Source organism: Heterodontus francisci, chromosome 1 (assembly GCF_036365525.1).
Source record: "Heterodontus francisci isolate sHetFra1 chromosome 1, sHetFra1.hap1, whole genome shotgun sequence".
NCBI lineage: Eukaryota > Metazoa > Chordata > Chondrichthyes > Heterodontiformes > Heterodontidae > Heterodontus > Heterodontus francisci.
In genome coordinates, this window is record NC_090371.1 from 273,380,491 (window position 1) to 273,397,068 (window position 16,578).

General features: G+C 41.4%; 1 protein-coding gene across 9 annotated transcripts in view; it reads right to left on the reverse strand.

Moving 5' to 3' along the window:
• wrn (WRN RecQ like helicase) overlaps positions 1 to 16,578 on the reverse strand; it is a 149,722-nt gene that overhangs the window by 20,185 nt on the left and 112,959 nt on the right. For all 9 annotated transcript variants that reach the window (XM_068045204.1, XM_068045221.1, XM_068045239.1 and 6 more), the window contains 5 exons: positions 14,408 to 14,522; positions 12,716 to 12,817; positions 7,928 to 8,093; positions 5,128 to 5,270; positions 3,192 to 3,308 (listed from right to left, as the gene is read on the reverse strand). In XM_068045204.1, coding sequence (XP_067901305.1) covers positions 3,192 to 3,308; positions 5,128 to 5,270; positions 7,928 to 8,093; positions 12,716 to 12,817; positions 14,408 to 14,522 — 643 coding nt within the window. The remainder of the gene's footprint in view (positions 1 to 3,191; positions 3,309 to 5,127; positions 5,271 to 7,927; positions 8,094 to 12,715; positions 12,818 to 14,407; positions 14,523 to 16,578) is intronic.

Consider the following 16,578-nt stretch of genomic DNA (forward strand, 5'->3'; position numbering starts at 1 on the left):
GTAGATGCCAGTGTTGTAGCTGTACTGGAACAACTTGGATAGGGGTGTGGCAAGTTCTGGAGAACAGGTCTTCAGTACTATTGCCGGAATATTGTCAGGACCCATAGCCTTTCAGTATCCAGTGCCTTCAGTCGTTTCTTGATATCACGTGCAGTGAATCGAATTGGCTGACATCTGGCATCTGTAATGCTGAGGACTTCAGGAGGGGGCCGAGATGGATCATCAACTCGACACTTCTGGCTGAAGATTGTTGCAAATGCTTCTGGCCTTATCTTTCGCACTGACGTGCTGGGCTCCCCCATCATTGAGGATGGGGATATTTGTGGAGCCACCTCCTCCAGTTAGTTGTTTAATTGTCCACCACCATTCGTGGCTGGATGTGGCAGGACTGCAGAGCTTATGTCTGATCTGTTGGTTATGGGATTGCTTAGCTCTGTCTATTGCATGCTGCTTCTGCAGTTTGGCATGCAAGTAGTCCTGGGTTGTAGCTTCACCAGGTTGACACCTCATTTTTGAGGTATGCCTGGTGCTGCTCCTGGCATGCCCTCCTGCACTCTTCATTGAACCAGGGTTGGTCTCCTGGCTTGATGGTGATGGTAGAGTGGGGGATATGCCGGGCCATGAGGTTACAGATTGTGGTTGAGTACAATTCTGCTGCTGCTGATGGAACACAGTGCCTCATGGATGCCCAGTTTTGCATTGCTAGATCTGTTCGAATCTATCCCATTTAGCACGGTGATAGTGCCACACAACACAATGTGAAGGTGGGACTTAGTCTCCACAAGGACTGTGCGGTGGTCACTCCTACCAATAGAGTCATGGACAGAAGCATCTGCGGCAGGCAGATTGGTGCAAACAAGGTCAAGTATGTTTTTCCCTCGTGTTGGTTCTCTCACCACCTGCCACAGACCCAGTCTCGCAGCTATGTCCTTTAGGACTCAGCCAGCTCGGTCAGTAGTGGTGCTACCGAGCCACTCTTGGTGATGGATATTGAAGTCCCCCACCCAGAGTACATTTTGTGCCCTTGCCACCCTCAGTGCTTCCTCCTAGTGGTGTTCAACATGGAGGAGTACTGATTCATCAGCTGAGGGAGGGCAGTAGGTGGTAATCAGTAGGAGGTTACCTTGCCCATGTTTGACCTGATGCCATGAGACTTCATGGGGTCCAGAGTCGATGTTGAGAACTCCCACGGCAACTCCCTCCCTACCGTATACCACGTCCCGCCACCTCTGGTGGGTCTGTCCTGCCAGTGGGACAGGACATACCCAGGGATAGTGATGGCAGTATCTGGGACATTGTCTGTAAGGTATGATTCCGTGAGTATGACTATGTCAGGCTGTTGCTTGACTAGTCTGTGGGACAGCTCTCCCAACTTTGGCACAAGCCCCCAGATGTTAGTAAGGAGGACTTTGCAGGGTCGACAGGGTTGGGTTTGCAGTCGTCGTTTCCAGTGCCTAGGTCGATGCCGGATGGTCTTCCAGTTTCATTCCTTTTTATTGACTTCGTAGAGGTTAGATACAACTGAGTGGCTTGCTAGGCCATTTCAGAGGGTATGTAAGAGTTAACCACATTGCTGTGGGTCTGGAGTCACATGTAGGCCAGCCCAGGTAAGGACAGCAGATTTCCTTCCCTAAAGGACATTAGTGAACCGGATTGTTTTTTTACAAAAATAGACAATGGTTTTATGGCCATTAGATGGGCTTTTAATTCCAGATTTATTAATTAATTTCAAATTCCACCTTCTGCTGTGGTGGGATTCGAACCCCTGTCTCCAGATCAATACCCTGGGTCTCCGGGTTACTAGTCCAGTGATAATACCACTACGCCACTGCCTTCCCATACAAATTCAGTGGCAGGACAGGCGTTCCAAGTTACATTCAGTTGCATTGGTCGGGCCACATTGTCCATATGCCTGACACAAGACTCCCAAAACAAGCTTACTACTCCAAGCTCTGACATGGCAAGAGGCTACCAGGAGGGCAGATGAAACACTACAAGGATTGTCTTCACTCTCCCTGAAAAAATGTGACCTCTCCACTGATTTGTGGGGATCTCTTGCCCAACACCACTCTAAATAGAGAAGCATCCGCGAAGGTGCCAGCCAGTTCGTACAACATCAACACGCCCAGGCAACGAACAAGTACAAGCAGTGGGAGGAGTGTTTGGAAATTCAAGCATCCCATTCACTCACGTCATGAAACACCACCTGCCCCACTTCAGAGTGTGCGGATGCAGAATTGGACTATTCAGTCACCTAAGGGCCCACGACCCTGGAGTGGAAGAAAGCCGTCCTCGTTCCCAAGGGAGTGCCTAAGAACAAGAAGACGGGTGGGCAGGACCAGATGTGGGTTAGGGTACAGACAGTAGTGTTGAATGAGCACAAGTTTACAGAGGGTAGAGGATGGGAGAACGGTCTAGAGAGAATTAATATAGCCTGGCGATGATAATAGCATCTACGAGAGTGTCAGCAGATGAGCCGAGGCAGGGGGCAGAGATGGGTGATGTTACAGAGGTGGAAATAAGTAGTCTTTGTGACAATCAGGACATCAGGTCGAAAACTCATCAGGTTGAATAGGACGCCAAAGTTCTGAAAAGTCAAATTCAGCCTGAGCCCATTGCTGAGAAGGGAGATGGAATCGGTGACAAAGGTAGAGTTTGAGGCAGACGCCAAATACAATGGCTTCAGTCTTACAATAGTTTAACTGGTGGAAATTGTGGGTCATCCATGACTGCGTGTTGAACAAGCAGCAGAGGGGTCAAGAGAGGAGCTGCAGAACTAGACCTGGGTATCAGATTGATCCAACAGTCTGATAGATTTAGTCTGGAGTCCATATGGAATCACTCCAGCATAAATTATACTGTTTAAATGGATTAAAAGAATAAGTACACAGCTTATGGATGTTACACTTGGCTATGATAAATTAGCAAAAAACTAAGCCCCTGCAGTTTCCACCTCCTAAAAATCTTTCTTTAACCATATTAAATAAAGTCTCAGTTACAGAAATTTTCCATTTTTGTTGCACAGATTCTTGCATAATTACTGCATGTAACATCTAAGAAACATGTAAGCATGCAGTTATACTTCAAAAGATTATACAAACATTAACGAATTGTACATGCGGCTGAATCAATTATCAGAAGCTCATTTTTCCCCAAAAATATCATAAGCGGTCATCAGTGGAATGACTCACCTGTGTGTGTGAATCATCAAATAAATCTTCTGTGCCAGCATCAGGCTGTTTCCATGATGCTAAACTTAGAGCGGATACACTGGACTGAACTTTTTGACAGGTGTCTGTGTGCTTTCCCTGAAGAGAGAAACATGCTCATTTGTAGTTGGAGTAAATTCATGAATCATGAAGAGATGCTTTATATGAAAGAGCAAATTTTGTTAACAAGGCATTTAAGAAGAGTTTGTATTCATATAGCACCTTTCATGCCTTCAGGACGTCCCAAGGTGAATCATAGCCAATGAATTACTTTTAAAGTCTAGTTCTTTGTTATGTAGGCAAACGTGGCAACGAATTTGCACACAGCAAGAGCTCACAAACATCAATGCAATAAATGCCAAGTTGATCTACTTTTGGTGGTGTCGATGGAGAGCGTTTTTTCTACATTGTAAGTCATAAAATTAATCGGAACATTTATTTACTGGATCTGAAACTTCAGGGAACTTGCTGATATACACTGAACAATGAAAACCTAAGATATAAACTACATACTTCGTCAGAAGATCTTATTCGTTAAAAACAAGTAAGTGGTTTGAGTTACCCTGAGATATAAATAGTTAGACCTAAAAAGACACTAATCCAGAGTGTAGTAACTCAGAGAATTCTAAGCACTAATTTGCATTTGTATTAATATAGTTTTGTTATTTTGAGATAAACTTTATACAGTAATTCTCAAAAACCTTTTAATCATTAACACACAGAAATAAGTTGCTAGAGGACACTATACATTCCCTTCTGGATCCTTGAGTGAATTTAGCCCAGTTCAACAGAATGATAAGTATTTTTCCTCTACTGATTATTGAACACCAAGATGACAGAATGAGTGCACTCAATCCACTTGGTGCCTGATGATTTGGGCACAGACACAGAACCAGATTAAATTGGAAACCAGACAATAAAGATGGCAGGAGTGTAAAGTGGAAAAATGAACACTGGTGCAAGTCAGGGTGTGTTCTTTGGAGACTGAAGCTCAGACATGTTGTTGGGCAACAAGTAGAGGAATTGTCAGCCTGCAGATATACTATATATGGCCTGCAACTGTTTCGAGGGGCCCCAACTGGAAAAATAAACTATTTTGGTTTCCTACTGTGATATTGCTCACCTTGATGAACATAAGAATAAACCTGAAGAGTACTAATCTAATACGAGAGACTGACCAAAAATTATCAACAAGTTTTAGAATGCATACAAATTATAGCAAATGTTTGTTTCTCCCCCCAATTACGGAAAACATATTTTCAGTATATTCGTTCACTTATTAAAATCCAAAACTACAAGTAATTTTAGGAAGCCATGGTGCATAGCAAATTTCATGTACAAGGCAGGAGCATAAGAATGACAGAACAAACAATCTCTGGAATTCTACTGCCATCTACTGGCACAACATCTGACAAACAGGCAATATACCAAACGAATATAATTGAACACTAGAATCTTAAACCGGAAAGCCTAAAATAGAATCACATCATGAACAAACATAAAAGAAGAACAACTGCATTTCATTCAGTTAGAAATTATTAATTCATACTAGTTATTCTGTCTTAACATTGTTGCTGAGATTGGATGTGTTTCTCTGGCTATTCAGGTGTCAATCACTGCCCCCCTCCCCTGGCAATTATAGAAGTGGCCTGGTGTGTGCAATGATTATCCAACCTTTATATGTTTAATTTAATTTGTGTTCATACATTATATCACAATGTCACACTGAAAAATCAGATCACAACTTGCAATCAATGCCAAGTTGAGTAGAGTCTTCAGATTACCTTATATTTTCTTTGTTAGTTAATTTTAATTTCTTGTCAAAAATACAGACACATGATCACATCAATATGACAGCTGAGGCATTCTATTCATTTTTATGAAAAAGAAAAATTAGGGTCTTAAACAAAATACTCACTGCTGTTTCAATCCACATTAGTTCTTCCTCTTTGATGCAAGTAGCTCTGGATGGGGGAGATTTTGTTTCAAAGTAAGAACTTTGTGCTTGTCCTACGTGCTCACCATCATGCTGTGTCTTAACTGATTCCAAACGGTTGAAGTCTACAGACACAAGAAGAGTGTAGGACTCAGTTTACAATGATACAAAAACATTGACAAAATGTATTTTGGCCTGTTTTGTTTTCAGACCCTTTCTCTAGATTTCTTTTCTAGTCCAGACTGTGAAAAGCTGCTTTCTTTCAAGACCAAGACAATATACTTGTTGCCACTTGGAGGTGTATAGGATTAGCCCTACCAGCATTTGTTGCCCATTCCTAATTGCCCTTGATAACTGAATGGTTTGTTAGGCAATTTCAAAGGTCAGTTAATAGTCAATCACATTGCTGTGGGTCTGGAGTCAAATGTAGGCCAGACCAGGCAAGGACAGCAGATTTCCTTCCCTAAAAGACATTAGTGAGCCAGATGAGTTTTTACAACAATCCATGATAGTTTCACAGAACCCTTACTGATTCTAGCTTTCAATTCCAGATTTTTAATTAATTAATTGAATTTATTCATTAAATTTAAACTCCACCAGCTGCCATGGTGGGATTTGAACAAGTGTCCCCAGGGCATTAGCCTATGCCTCTGGATTACTAGTCCAGTGACATTACCACTATGCCACCATCTCCCCTATTGAAGCACCAATAACTTGTGCCGTTCCATTCTGCATGAGATTTTAAAGTTTGGTTTTTAAATCTAAAAATACATTCAGATATGGGGAATTAGGTTAATGTGTTAGGAAAGGGTGCTTTAAAAAGGTTATGTACCATTCAATGGTCAACTGTATGGTGTAGTATGGTTCCACAAGCAGGTCTGATTGGACAACTCATGAGCAACAAAATCATGTTGCCCATGTGTGTTAATATTTAGAAGTTTGTGCCAATGACCCTGGTTTTTTCTAATACTGTTTTATAATTGCAACAATAATAATAGCCTTTTAAAGCCAGAGAGGCATATACGGACAAAGTGAGAGACAGAAGAGCACAAACAAATATGATAATGTAGTGATTGTTACTGTACTAATAATCGAGAGGCCTGGACTAATAATCTAGAGAACGCGAGTTCAAATGTCACCATAGCAGATTGAAAATCAATTAAATTTATATAAAAAAGGAGATAAAAAGCTTGCATCAGTAAAAGTGTCAGTTTGTTGTAGAAATCCATTTGTTCGCTAATGTCATTTCGCGATGGAAATGGACCTTCCCAACTTGGTCTGGTCTGCATGTGACTCCAGTCCCACGCTAACTGACCTTTGAAGAGTCCTAGCAAACCATTCAATTATAACAAACTCAGGGCAACTAGAGATGTGCAACAAATGCCAGTCTTGTTGGAGATGCCCACATCCCAAGAATGAACTGATAAAAAAATGCACACAGGAAAAACAAGGCACAGATACATACCCAAGCAGGACACAACAAATAGAGTCACAAAAAGTTGATAGAGAAAGAACAAAGAAAAAGCCAGCTAGTTATGTACCCAAAACCTGAGAAGACATCCCGAACAGAAAGGGAAAAAACAAAAGACACCTGCACAGACTTATTTTTAAGTGATAATTATCATGCTTGTACTGTAGCCTAGTTATGCTGCATCATGCTTTCTGGATTTGCATTGGTTCAGAAAGAACATTTGTTTTGTTCAGGGCAATTACTCGCTTCAATGATATGTGTGCGCATTGCAAATGTGCATTCTGCCTGGTCCTTTGCTTCTGATTCTGAGATGACAGATGGGGAGTTTGCTTCTCGACATTTGGCAATTGCTTCTTTGACCAGCAGCTTAAGCCTTATGTGCTGAGCTCCCCCATCATTGAGGATGGAGATATTTGTGGAGTTAGTTGTTTAACTGTCCACCACCATTGACAGCTGAATGTGGCAGGACTGCAGAGCTTAAATCTGATCCGTTGGTTAGGGGCTCGCTTAGCTCTGTTTATTGCATGCTGCTTATGCAGTTTGGCATGCAAGTATTCCTGGGTTGTAGCTTCACCAGGTTGACACTTCATTTTGAGGTATGCCTGGTGCTGCTTCTGGCATGCCCTCCTGTGTTGAACCAGGGTTGGTCTCCCAGCTGGATGGTACAATAGACTACGGGATATGCTGGGCCATGAGGTAACAGTTTGTGTCCACCAATTTGCTATTTTCCTGTGACAAACTTCCAGGCCTCCCTTCACAACAACCTGTTCGAAGTCACAGATGGAAATTTGTATCTACCAATCTGTGGCACTGTGTGGATACTTTTTCTGTCTATTTTGTGTCCTTACTCTTCCCTTCCTTCTATCTGTGGCAGTTACTCTCCAGTAATTCATCCTTCCTGTGTGTGCCTGGACAATGTGTATGTGGAAAATAGACTGATCGTGTTATATATACACAACTGCAACAGACATAACTAGATAGTGATGGGAACTCAGAATTGACAAATATTTTCTCTTCCTTAGCCTACGGATTCAAGGCCAACAACTGCGTCTCCCATACCAGACAAAATGAGATGAGCTAAATTGGCAAGGACCAAGGAATGAAGCTGGTACTTCTCTGGTTTCAGTGCCAAACCACACAATACATTTATTGACTGAAAAACACTTTCAATTACTAAGATCTACATGGTTTTATTTCTAAATTTCAAGCTGGATCTTACCTATTTATTGAGTTAATTTTGTAGACTGGGTAAAGAAATATAACATTTCTTCGGAATGTCGGAATAATTGAACAAGACTAAATTCTTTTCACCTGAGTTAACCAGAGGATTCTGAATGGTGTTGATGTTCAGTTCCTGATCTGGATGACTAAGTCCAACTTGATTATCAATGGCGTAACTGGATTTCAGTGTATTAGGCAAATGCTGACCAACTACAGGAATAGTCATGTTACTTGAATCTCCGATTCTTGTGTGAAACTAAAAGAACAGCATAGAAAATCACCAAAATATAGCATACAAAAACCACCAGAATTATTTCCAGAATTAAGTCCATGGGATATCAGTGATTTCTCACTTGTGCATGTATATAGATAAATACACACAAAACTGTACTTAAATACACATTTTAGATCTCGTGTATCGGCATATGTAACAAGATTATTAGATTGTATAAGATGTTTTATCTAGTTAACAATACAAATGGTGCTGCTGGAAGGTTTTTATTTAGAAATTTCTTGCTAGCAAGTGCTTCTTGCAGTCCTTTCACTTCTAGTATATAGTGAACCTTTCATTATTCAGTACTAGTAGCATTATATGTTAGCCTACTTCTAAATACACTCAGATTTAGTGGCATGATGGAGTATCAATGCATGTATTTATATATAAACATAAAACATAAACATAAATACTTATGGCACAGAATGAGGCGGTTCTATATCTCTACTTGCAGCAAGTCAACACTGCACGGGTAGAGGCTTGGAAACTGGTATGCACACCACCCTACTAATACAGGTGATGAAAGGCAATAGTACCAGCAAAAAGATTGTCGGCTTATATCTTAGCAGGATACAAGCTCTTAAAATGAAGAAAACAAATTTAGACAACCAGTTTTTCTTTCTTGGAAGTAAGATTTCAATTGCCAATTTAACAGCAACAACTTACATTTACATAGTGTCTTCATAGAGTCATATACGGCAGAGTCCATGCCGGTGCTCCACAGCAATCCAGTCAGTCCCATTTCCTGCATAGCCCTGCAAGTTTATTTCCTTCAAGTGCCCATCTAATTTCCTTTAGAAACCATTGTCTGTCTCCGCTTCCGCCATCCCCGTAGGCAGAGAGTTCCAGATCAGTTCCACTCGCTGCGTAAAAAGGTTCTTCCTCACATCGCCCCTGCACCCCTTGCCCAAAACCTTAAATCTGTGTCCCCAAATCCTTGTACTCAATTCATGGGAACAGATTTTCCTTGTCTAACTTATCTAAGCCTGTCATAATCTTGTACACCTCTATCAAATCTCCCCTCAATCTCCTTTGCTCCAGGGAGAACAACCCCATCTTTTCCAAACTTAACCTTGTAACTAAAATCCCCCAACCCTGGAACATCTCCTCTGCACCCTCTCAATGACCCACACATCCTTCCTAATGGGCGGTGACCAGAACTGGATGCAATCCTCTAGTTGGGGCCTAACCAAAGCTTTATAAAGGTTCAGCATAACTCCCCTATTCAACACATCATTTTATGAAGTCCGAGATCCCGCATGCTTTGCTAACCACTCTTGCAATATGTCCTGCCATCTTCTAAGATTGATGCACAGGCACCCCCAGGTCGCTCTGTTCCTGCATGTTCTTTAGAACTGTGCCATTAAGTTTATATGACCTTTCTCCATCCCTTCAGCAAAAATGCATCACCTCACACTTCTCTGTATTTCATTCCATTTGCCACTTGTCTGCCAATTTTGCTAGTCTATGTTCTGTTGCTGCAATTTGTATCATCTGCACTGTTTACCACTCTGAGTTTGGCATCAACTGCAAATTTTGAAACATTCCAATTCCAGTATCCATTTATATATATCAAAAAAAAACAGTGGTCCTAGCATGGACCCTTGGGGAACACCACTGTCTACCACCCTCCAGTCTGAAAAATAACCATTTATCACGACTCGCTGTTTTCTGCCCTTAAGCCAATTTTTTATCCAAGCAGACATTGACTCTCCTATTCCATGAGCCTCAGTGTTGTTAACCAGCCTTTAATGTGCTACTTTGTCAAACGCTTTCTTAAAATCTAAAGAGACAATATTCATCGCATTCCCTTCGTCAACCTTCTGTGTCTTCATTAAAAAATTCAATAGATTACTAAAGCATGATCTTCCTTTTGCAAATCTGTACTGGCTATCCTTAATTAGTTCAAACCTCTTCAAGTGCCTGTGGATTTTTTCCCCCGATTATTGTTTCTAAAACCTTACCTACCACTGATGTTAAACCAACTGGCTTGTCGTTGCCAGGACTGTCCTGACACCCTTTCTTGAATAAGCATGTCACATTTGCCACTCTCCAATCCTTTGGCACCTCCCCCATATCTAGGGAAGATTGTAAGATTACAGCAAGCCCTTCCACTATCTTCACCCCCACTTCCTTTAGCAACCTGGGATGCAAGCCATCTGGACCATGTGACATATCGACCCTAAGCATAGCCAGCCTTTCCAGTACCTCCTCCCTCTCAATTTTTACCCTTTCCATTGCCTCTATTCTCTCCACTTCCACTGATATTTTGTCAGATTCCTCTTCCTTAGTAAACACCGATACTCTTATGTATTCAAGCCTTGCCCTGCGCCTCTAAGCATATATTATCCTCTTTGTCCCTAATAGGCCCTCTTACTACCCAGTTACTATTTACACACCGGTAGAAGATTTTAGTGTTCCCTTTCGTTGGCTGTCATTCTATTCTCATATTCTCTCTTTGCCAGTCTTATTTACCACTTCATCACCTTCTCTCTCAACTTATTGTATTTGGTCTGCTTCTCACCTGAAGAATTCACCTGACATGCATCATACACCTTTTTTTGTTTCATCATAATTTCTATCTCCCTCATTATCAAGGGAGCCCTGTTTTTGTTTTCTCTACCTTTTACCCTTTTTGGAATGTACCTAGTCTGTACCTAAAGCATCTCTTTCTTAAAGATAACCCACTATTCTTTTAGTTTTTCCTGTTATTCTTTGGTTCCATTTTACCGTGGCTAGATCCCTTCTCATCACACTGAAATTAGCCCTCTTTCAATCTAGCTGTTCTTCAACATAGAGAAACACCCCAAGGTGCTTCACAGAGGTTTAGTCAAGAATAAAATAGACACAGTCAAATCAGGAGATATTAAGAAGGGTGACTAAATGTTTGTCAAAGAGGTGAGGTTTAAGGAGCATCTTAAAGGAGGTGCAGACGTAGAGGAGTTTTGGGAGGGAGTTCAAGAGCAGGAGGCCATGGCAACTAAAAGCATGGTCGCCAGTGGTAGACCAAAGACTGGGTGGATGCACAAGAAGCCTGAGTTAGAGGAATGGAGAGGTTGCCAAAGGGGGCAGGATGGGGTGTTGTTTCTAGGGCTGGAGGAGGCTACAGAGACTGGGAAAGACAAGACCATAAAAGGCTTTAAATACAATGAGGAGAACTTTAAATTGGGAACCGGAAGACAATGTAGATTGATAGGATGCATGACTGAGGTCAAATAGGAACCTGCTGTTTCTGCTTGTGACAATGGCTGGGAAAGGAAATGTAATTGGTGGCAGGGCAGAAGACCCTGATTCTCTGGATAATCTCACCACAGGGCAGTGTGTAGCTGAGAAAGAAATGGGAGTCAAGGGTACATTCTTGAGGGACTCCAGTGTCAATGGTGCAGATGCACAAAGAAAAGTTATTGCTGGAGATGGTCTGGCTACAGTCAGGGTTAGAAGCAAAACCAAGCAAGGGCAACCCCATTAAGTTGGACAACTGAGGAGACACGTTGGAGTCAACCATGTCAAACACTGCAGAGAGGTTGAGGAGGGGTACACGCTCACAGGAGAATATCATCTGTAACTCTGGTTAGGATAAATTCTGTGCTCTAGCTGGGCTGGGAACCTGATTGGACACGGAGTTGCGGAAAATATGGATACAGATTTGGGAGGTAGGAGCGTATTCGAAGACTGTGGAAAGAACTGAGAGATTGGCGATGCCGCGGTAGTTTGCAAGGACAGAATGGACAAGAGTGGGTTTTTTGAGGAGCTGCAATAATGGGAGTATGAGAAGAGGAACCATTTACAATGTCAGCCAGCACAGAGTAGAAGCAAGAGGAGAAATTGGTTGGTATGCAATTTCCTGGGAATGGGGTCAAGAAAGCAGGAGGTTGGTCGCAGACAAGATGTGTTTGGAGTGGGTGTGATGGGAAAGGCACAAGAAACAAGAAAGATTTAGATTTGGGGTTAGGGTAGGTGGAAGGCATGGGGAAGGTTTGGTTTGGTGAGCAAGGAGGGGAAAATGGGGGCAGCAGTAGAGTATCTAAACAGATGGTCTTAATCTTAGCAACAAATAATTCCATGAGCTTCTCATACTTTTTTTTTTTGGAGGTGGCAGAAGGGGAAAGGGAGTGGGATTTGTTACTAGTGAAGAAAAGAAGCTGATACATCTTTGCTCCAAATATTAAACCAAGGGTTTTGGCAGACAAAAGTAAGGCCCGATAGCAAATGGTGCTCAAATCTGTGCTGCTTGTCGTGAGAGCGCAAAGATGGGAGCCACAACGGGGGTGAGGTGGAGCAAGCAGGATGGGAGAGTTAAGATTTTGCCGTGGACAAGGGCTTCAATGGATGCGGAGAGGGAATGGTTAAACAGATCAAGAGCTGCAGAAGTAATGTAGTGAAAGGAAGGTCAAAGATCAGAAAGGTTAAAAAAAACACAAATATGCAAATGTTATGCACAGAACACCTCAGAATTTAAGAGCAGCAGCAACCATTGTTATTATGTTACACTTGCTATGTGATCAAATACTGGAGAGAATACAAACTGGTCCCTTTGTATGATAGATATGTAACAATGAAAAGAGATGGGTAAACTGACTTGAATTTTTAGAATAATTTCTTACCAATGTTGAACATTCGACATCCAACACGGGGCCAAAGGAAGAGCTCAGTCGAACTGTCGGTTGTTGCTTTACATCGTGAGTTGAAACAGAAAACTTGTCCATCTGGTGAAAAAGTATAGTACATGTTTGATACAGCTATGAATCTGACACAAACATACTTTAAATGAAAATAGTGAATCAAATTTTCCAAAATCTGTTAGTAAATGAATTCTGAAATAAGTCTGATGAAATTAAATTCGATATGCAGGAGGACTTATTTATGGCTAGTTATTAATGTTAGATGATCCCGTTTTAGTTAACGAGGCAGCTCTTTACTACCTCAATCTGACAAATATTAACTTCTCAATCTTACTGCAAAGGCCAGAAAGCTATTCTATAGTGAAAAGAGTATTTTATTAAAAACTGAAAAGGCAGCTTCAAATAGTCACTAGCCTATATTGGTCTATATACCCAACTCTGCAAGTAACTGTGATTAGTTGCAATCCGCTGCAGAACTGTAACAAAACCTGAAAACACTAAACATAGATGAAATACAGCAAAACTCACCTGCTCTTCTTCAAATAGTATCATGTAATCCTTTATGTCCACCTGAGGGGGCAGTTGGGGCCTCAGTTTAATGGCTTCATCCAAAGGATGACACCTCAGACAGTGCAAGACAGAAATCGATAAATATCTGGATACAAATGACATCAAGGGATATGGGAATAGCGTGGGAAAGTGGCTTTGGAGGTAGATGATCATCAATGACCTAAATGAATGGCTGGGCAGGCTCGATGGGCTGAATGGCCTACACCTGCTCCTACGTTTCTGTGCAGCACTCCCTCAGTAATGCACTGAGGTGTAGGCGCTAAATGGTTCCTTTTCAGTTCCATCTCTAGAATCTCAGTATTTGATGCACTCCACTTTGTCCTTGCTGAAACATATTTCTTTCCATATCCAGGTTAAATATTTTCCATTGCTGATTGATTGTTCTACTGGTCAATTTCTCCTATTTATAACCAAGGAAGGTCCCTTGTCCTTGACTACTTTTTTTTTCCTTTCTGTTCTTTCACTTAACCTAATTATGTCCCAGTCACTGCTTCCCAAATGATTCTCTCGTCAGAATTACCTGAGATATTGGGGCATCATATCAGCCTCCTTGAAATCTTATTTTAATGTATATGTGCTGTTACTGCTAATTTTCTAATTGACGTTTCATGACACTTGCTGGCTATATAATCTGGTGGTTAAGTGAGATTTCTTTATTTAGAGTTGTGTGTTTTCGATTGCTTATTTCCGACTCTGTGCCATAAAGTGAATCAATATACCTGCTCCAAGCCACGTGAAAGGGCAGGCAAAAGGATCCAAACACATTTAAGGGGAAGTGCTACTATCTGATTGCCTACTGTCTAAGAGCAGTCAAATGCTTAATCCTATTATTGTATTGGGAGTTTAAGACCTGACAGCACAGAGCTTATACATCAAAGGTAGCTGCAGTGATTCAAAGTGGATAGAGATGGAGGTGGAGACAGAAACAAGAAAGCAAAGTTATGCAACAGTTTTTTTCTCCTGCCAATCAGTGGCACTAGATCTAACTGCACATGTCCAATGTTACCCCCCTCACCAAATTGTTTTGTAGAAGTCTGTGTCTATGCCTCCTAACCTTTAAGTAGTGAGGGAGCAAAAAAAAAGACATGTCTTTTTGCAACATACCTCCATTTCATTGACTTGACAGAACTCCTTGATAGTATTCAGAAGGGGAGCCAACACAGCAGATTTAGCTTCAGATACGCCATCAATTCTTTTCAGGTTGTCAGCAGTTGTTGGCCTGTGGTTAGGAGGGAAAATAATCCAGACAGGTATTTGTATTTTAACATACAACTCATGTGAAGTCTCATCAACAAAGGTGGATATGGCTGCAACAATTGTAGGCATCCAGCCAAAAGTTCAAGTGTTAAGCTTGATGCAGTCCTTCCATCCTTTTTGACTACATACATTAGTGCCCTGCAGAACCAGGACCTAGTTTCAATCACTTGCACATGAACCACAAGGCCAGTATCAGACATAGTGTTAATTACAATTAAACTTATCACCTGGCTGAAATAAGTTTGTGAACTGTTAAATCAAATCGACAAGTACAGGACAGTACATCACTGTACACTTACAATTTGAAGTAAAATTAATTGGTGTTTAAAATGAAACAGTTAAAAGTAACAAAGTTCAGGAAACTAAAATGCCTGGCAACATCCTACTACTGACAAAGCACACATCTTATTTGTTATAAGACTCTATGCTTTAGCACTGTTAGTTGCAGATTAGACCTTGGCTCCCAATCTCTTGATGTTCCACCTTTACTATTGTAGATACCTTATAAGTGCAAAGTGACTGGTTCCCAAATACAATAATGTCGAGTGTATGCCATTAACAAAACATGCTGTTACGGGAATGCTTCTTTTCTTTTGTAAAATATGTCTTAAGGACTTATAGTTGAATTATAGACATTGATTCATCTGGAAGCTTGAAGAGATGCTGAACTTGTTTTTTGAAAAAAAGAGTTCACCAGGCTTCCTGGACTTAGCTTGTAAATAAGCCCTTACTGGAAGGCACCTGTTTTCAGATAAAATACCAGCAGCGAGCTTGTTGTTTTGACTTGGAGAAGATGTTTACAGAGAAGTGACAGGTCAAGATTTATAGAGGCTTGACTTCTGGAAAATTTTTGGTTTGACTTTAAATTGTTACAAAAGACAGTTGATTTTTGCCTGCTAAGAAAAACCGAGCTCATCTCTCGCTCTCTTGGAAAGAAATCTAGCGTGTTCATTGCGTCAGTCTCCTCTGTTCTCCTGCATTTGAAGAAACTCTGCATATCAAATATGTGGGAACTGAAACCCCTTTTACTGCATTTCTGCTGTAAGGCCTATCTGAAGCTTCTGTAGCTGCATTTCTTGGAAAGCCTTCCCAAACTGATCTTCAACACCACCTGTAAAGAACTGTTCTAGGAAGATCCCAGTGACAACCGTCTATATGCAAGTGGACCACCAAACCAAAACAAAGGACATCTTTCCATATCTTCTCTCTTTTCTTCAAGAATCAGCAAGTGCTCAGCCTAAGTGCTTTTTAATGTCCTTTTTTTTTGTAACAGAGCTTTAAAAACAAAAATCCCTTTATTTTTCCAGTTAACCGATGTATGTGTGTGTTTGAGGGGCTAAGATAGTCATAGAGAGATACAGAACCGAAACAGGCCCTTCGGCCTACCGAGTCCGTGCCGACCATCAACCACCCATTTATACTACTCCTATATTAATCCCATTTTTCCCTCTCACATCCCCACCTTCCCTCAATTCTCCTACCACCTACCTACACTAGGTCCAATTTTTTTTTACAATGACCAACTTACCTATCAACCCGCAAGTCTTTGGCATGTGGGAGGAAACCGGAGCACCCAGAGGAAAACCACGCGGTCACAGGGAGAACTTGCAAGCTCTGCACAGGCAGTACCCAGAACCGAACCCAGGTCACTGGAGCTGTGAGGCTGCGGTGCTAGCCACTGTGCCGCCGGTAAAAAGGGAACTGTTATACTTCAATCTGTGTTTATTAGCTTTACTTCATTACTGGTTAAGACTGGTTTCATAATAAACTGATAATTTTGTTGTTTATTAATGAAACCTGGTTGGTGTGTTTTATTCTGGGATAAAATAGAGTCTATGGTTGACCGTATCAGTAAGTGGGAAAAAATGTTAATATTTGTTGTGACCCTCGCAGAAGTGGAACTAGACCAAACAGTGCACATCTCCTGCCTCGGTTGTAACAATTTGGAGTGAGAAATTGATGATTTGAACACCATATGATATTTCCAACAACAGGCTTGAGCCGGCACTTGGCACAAG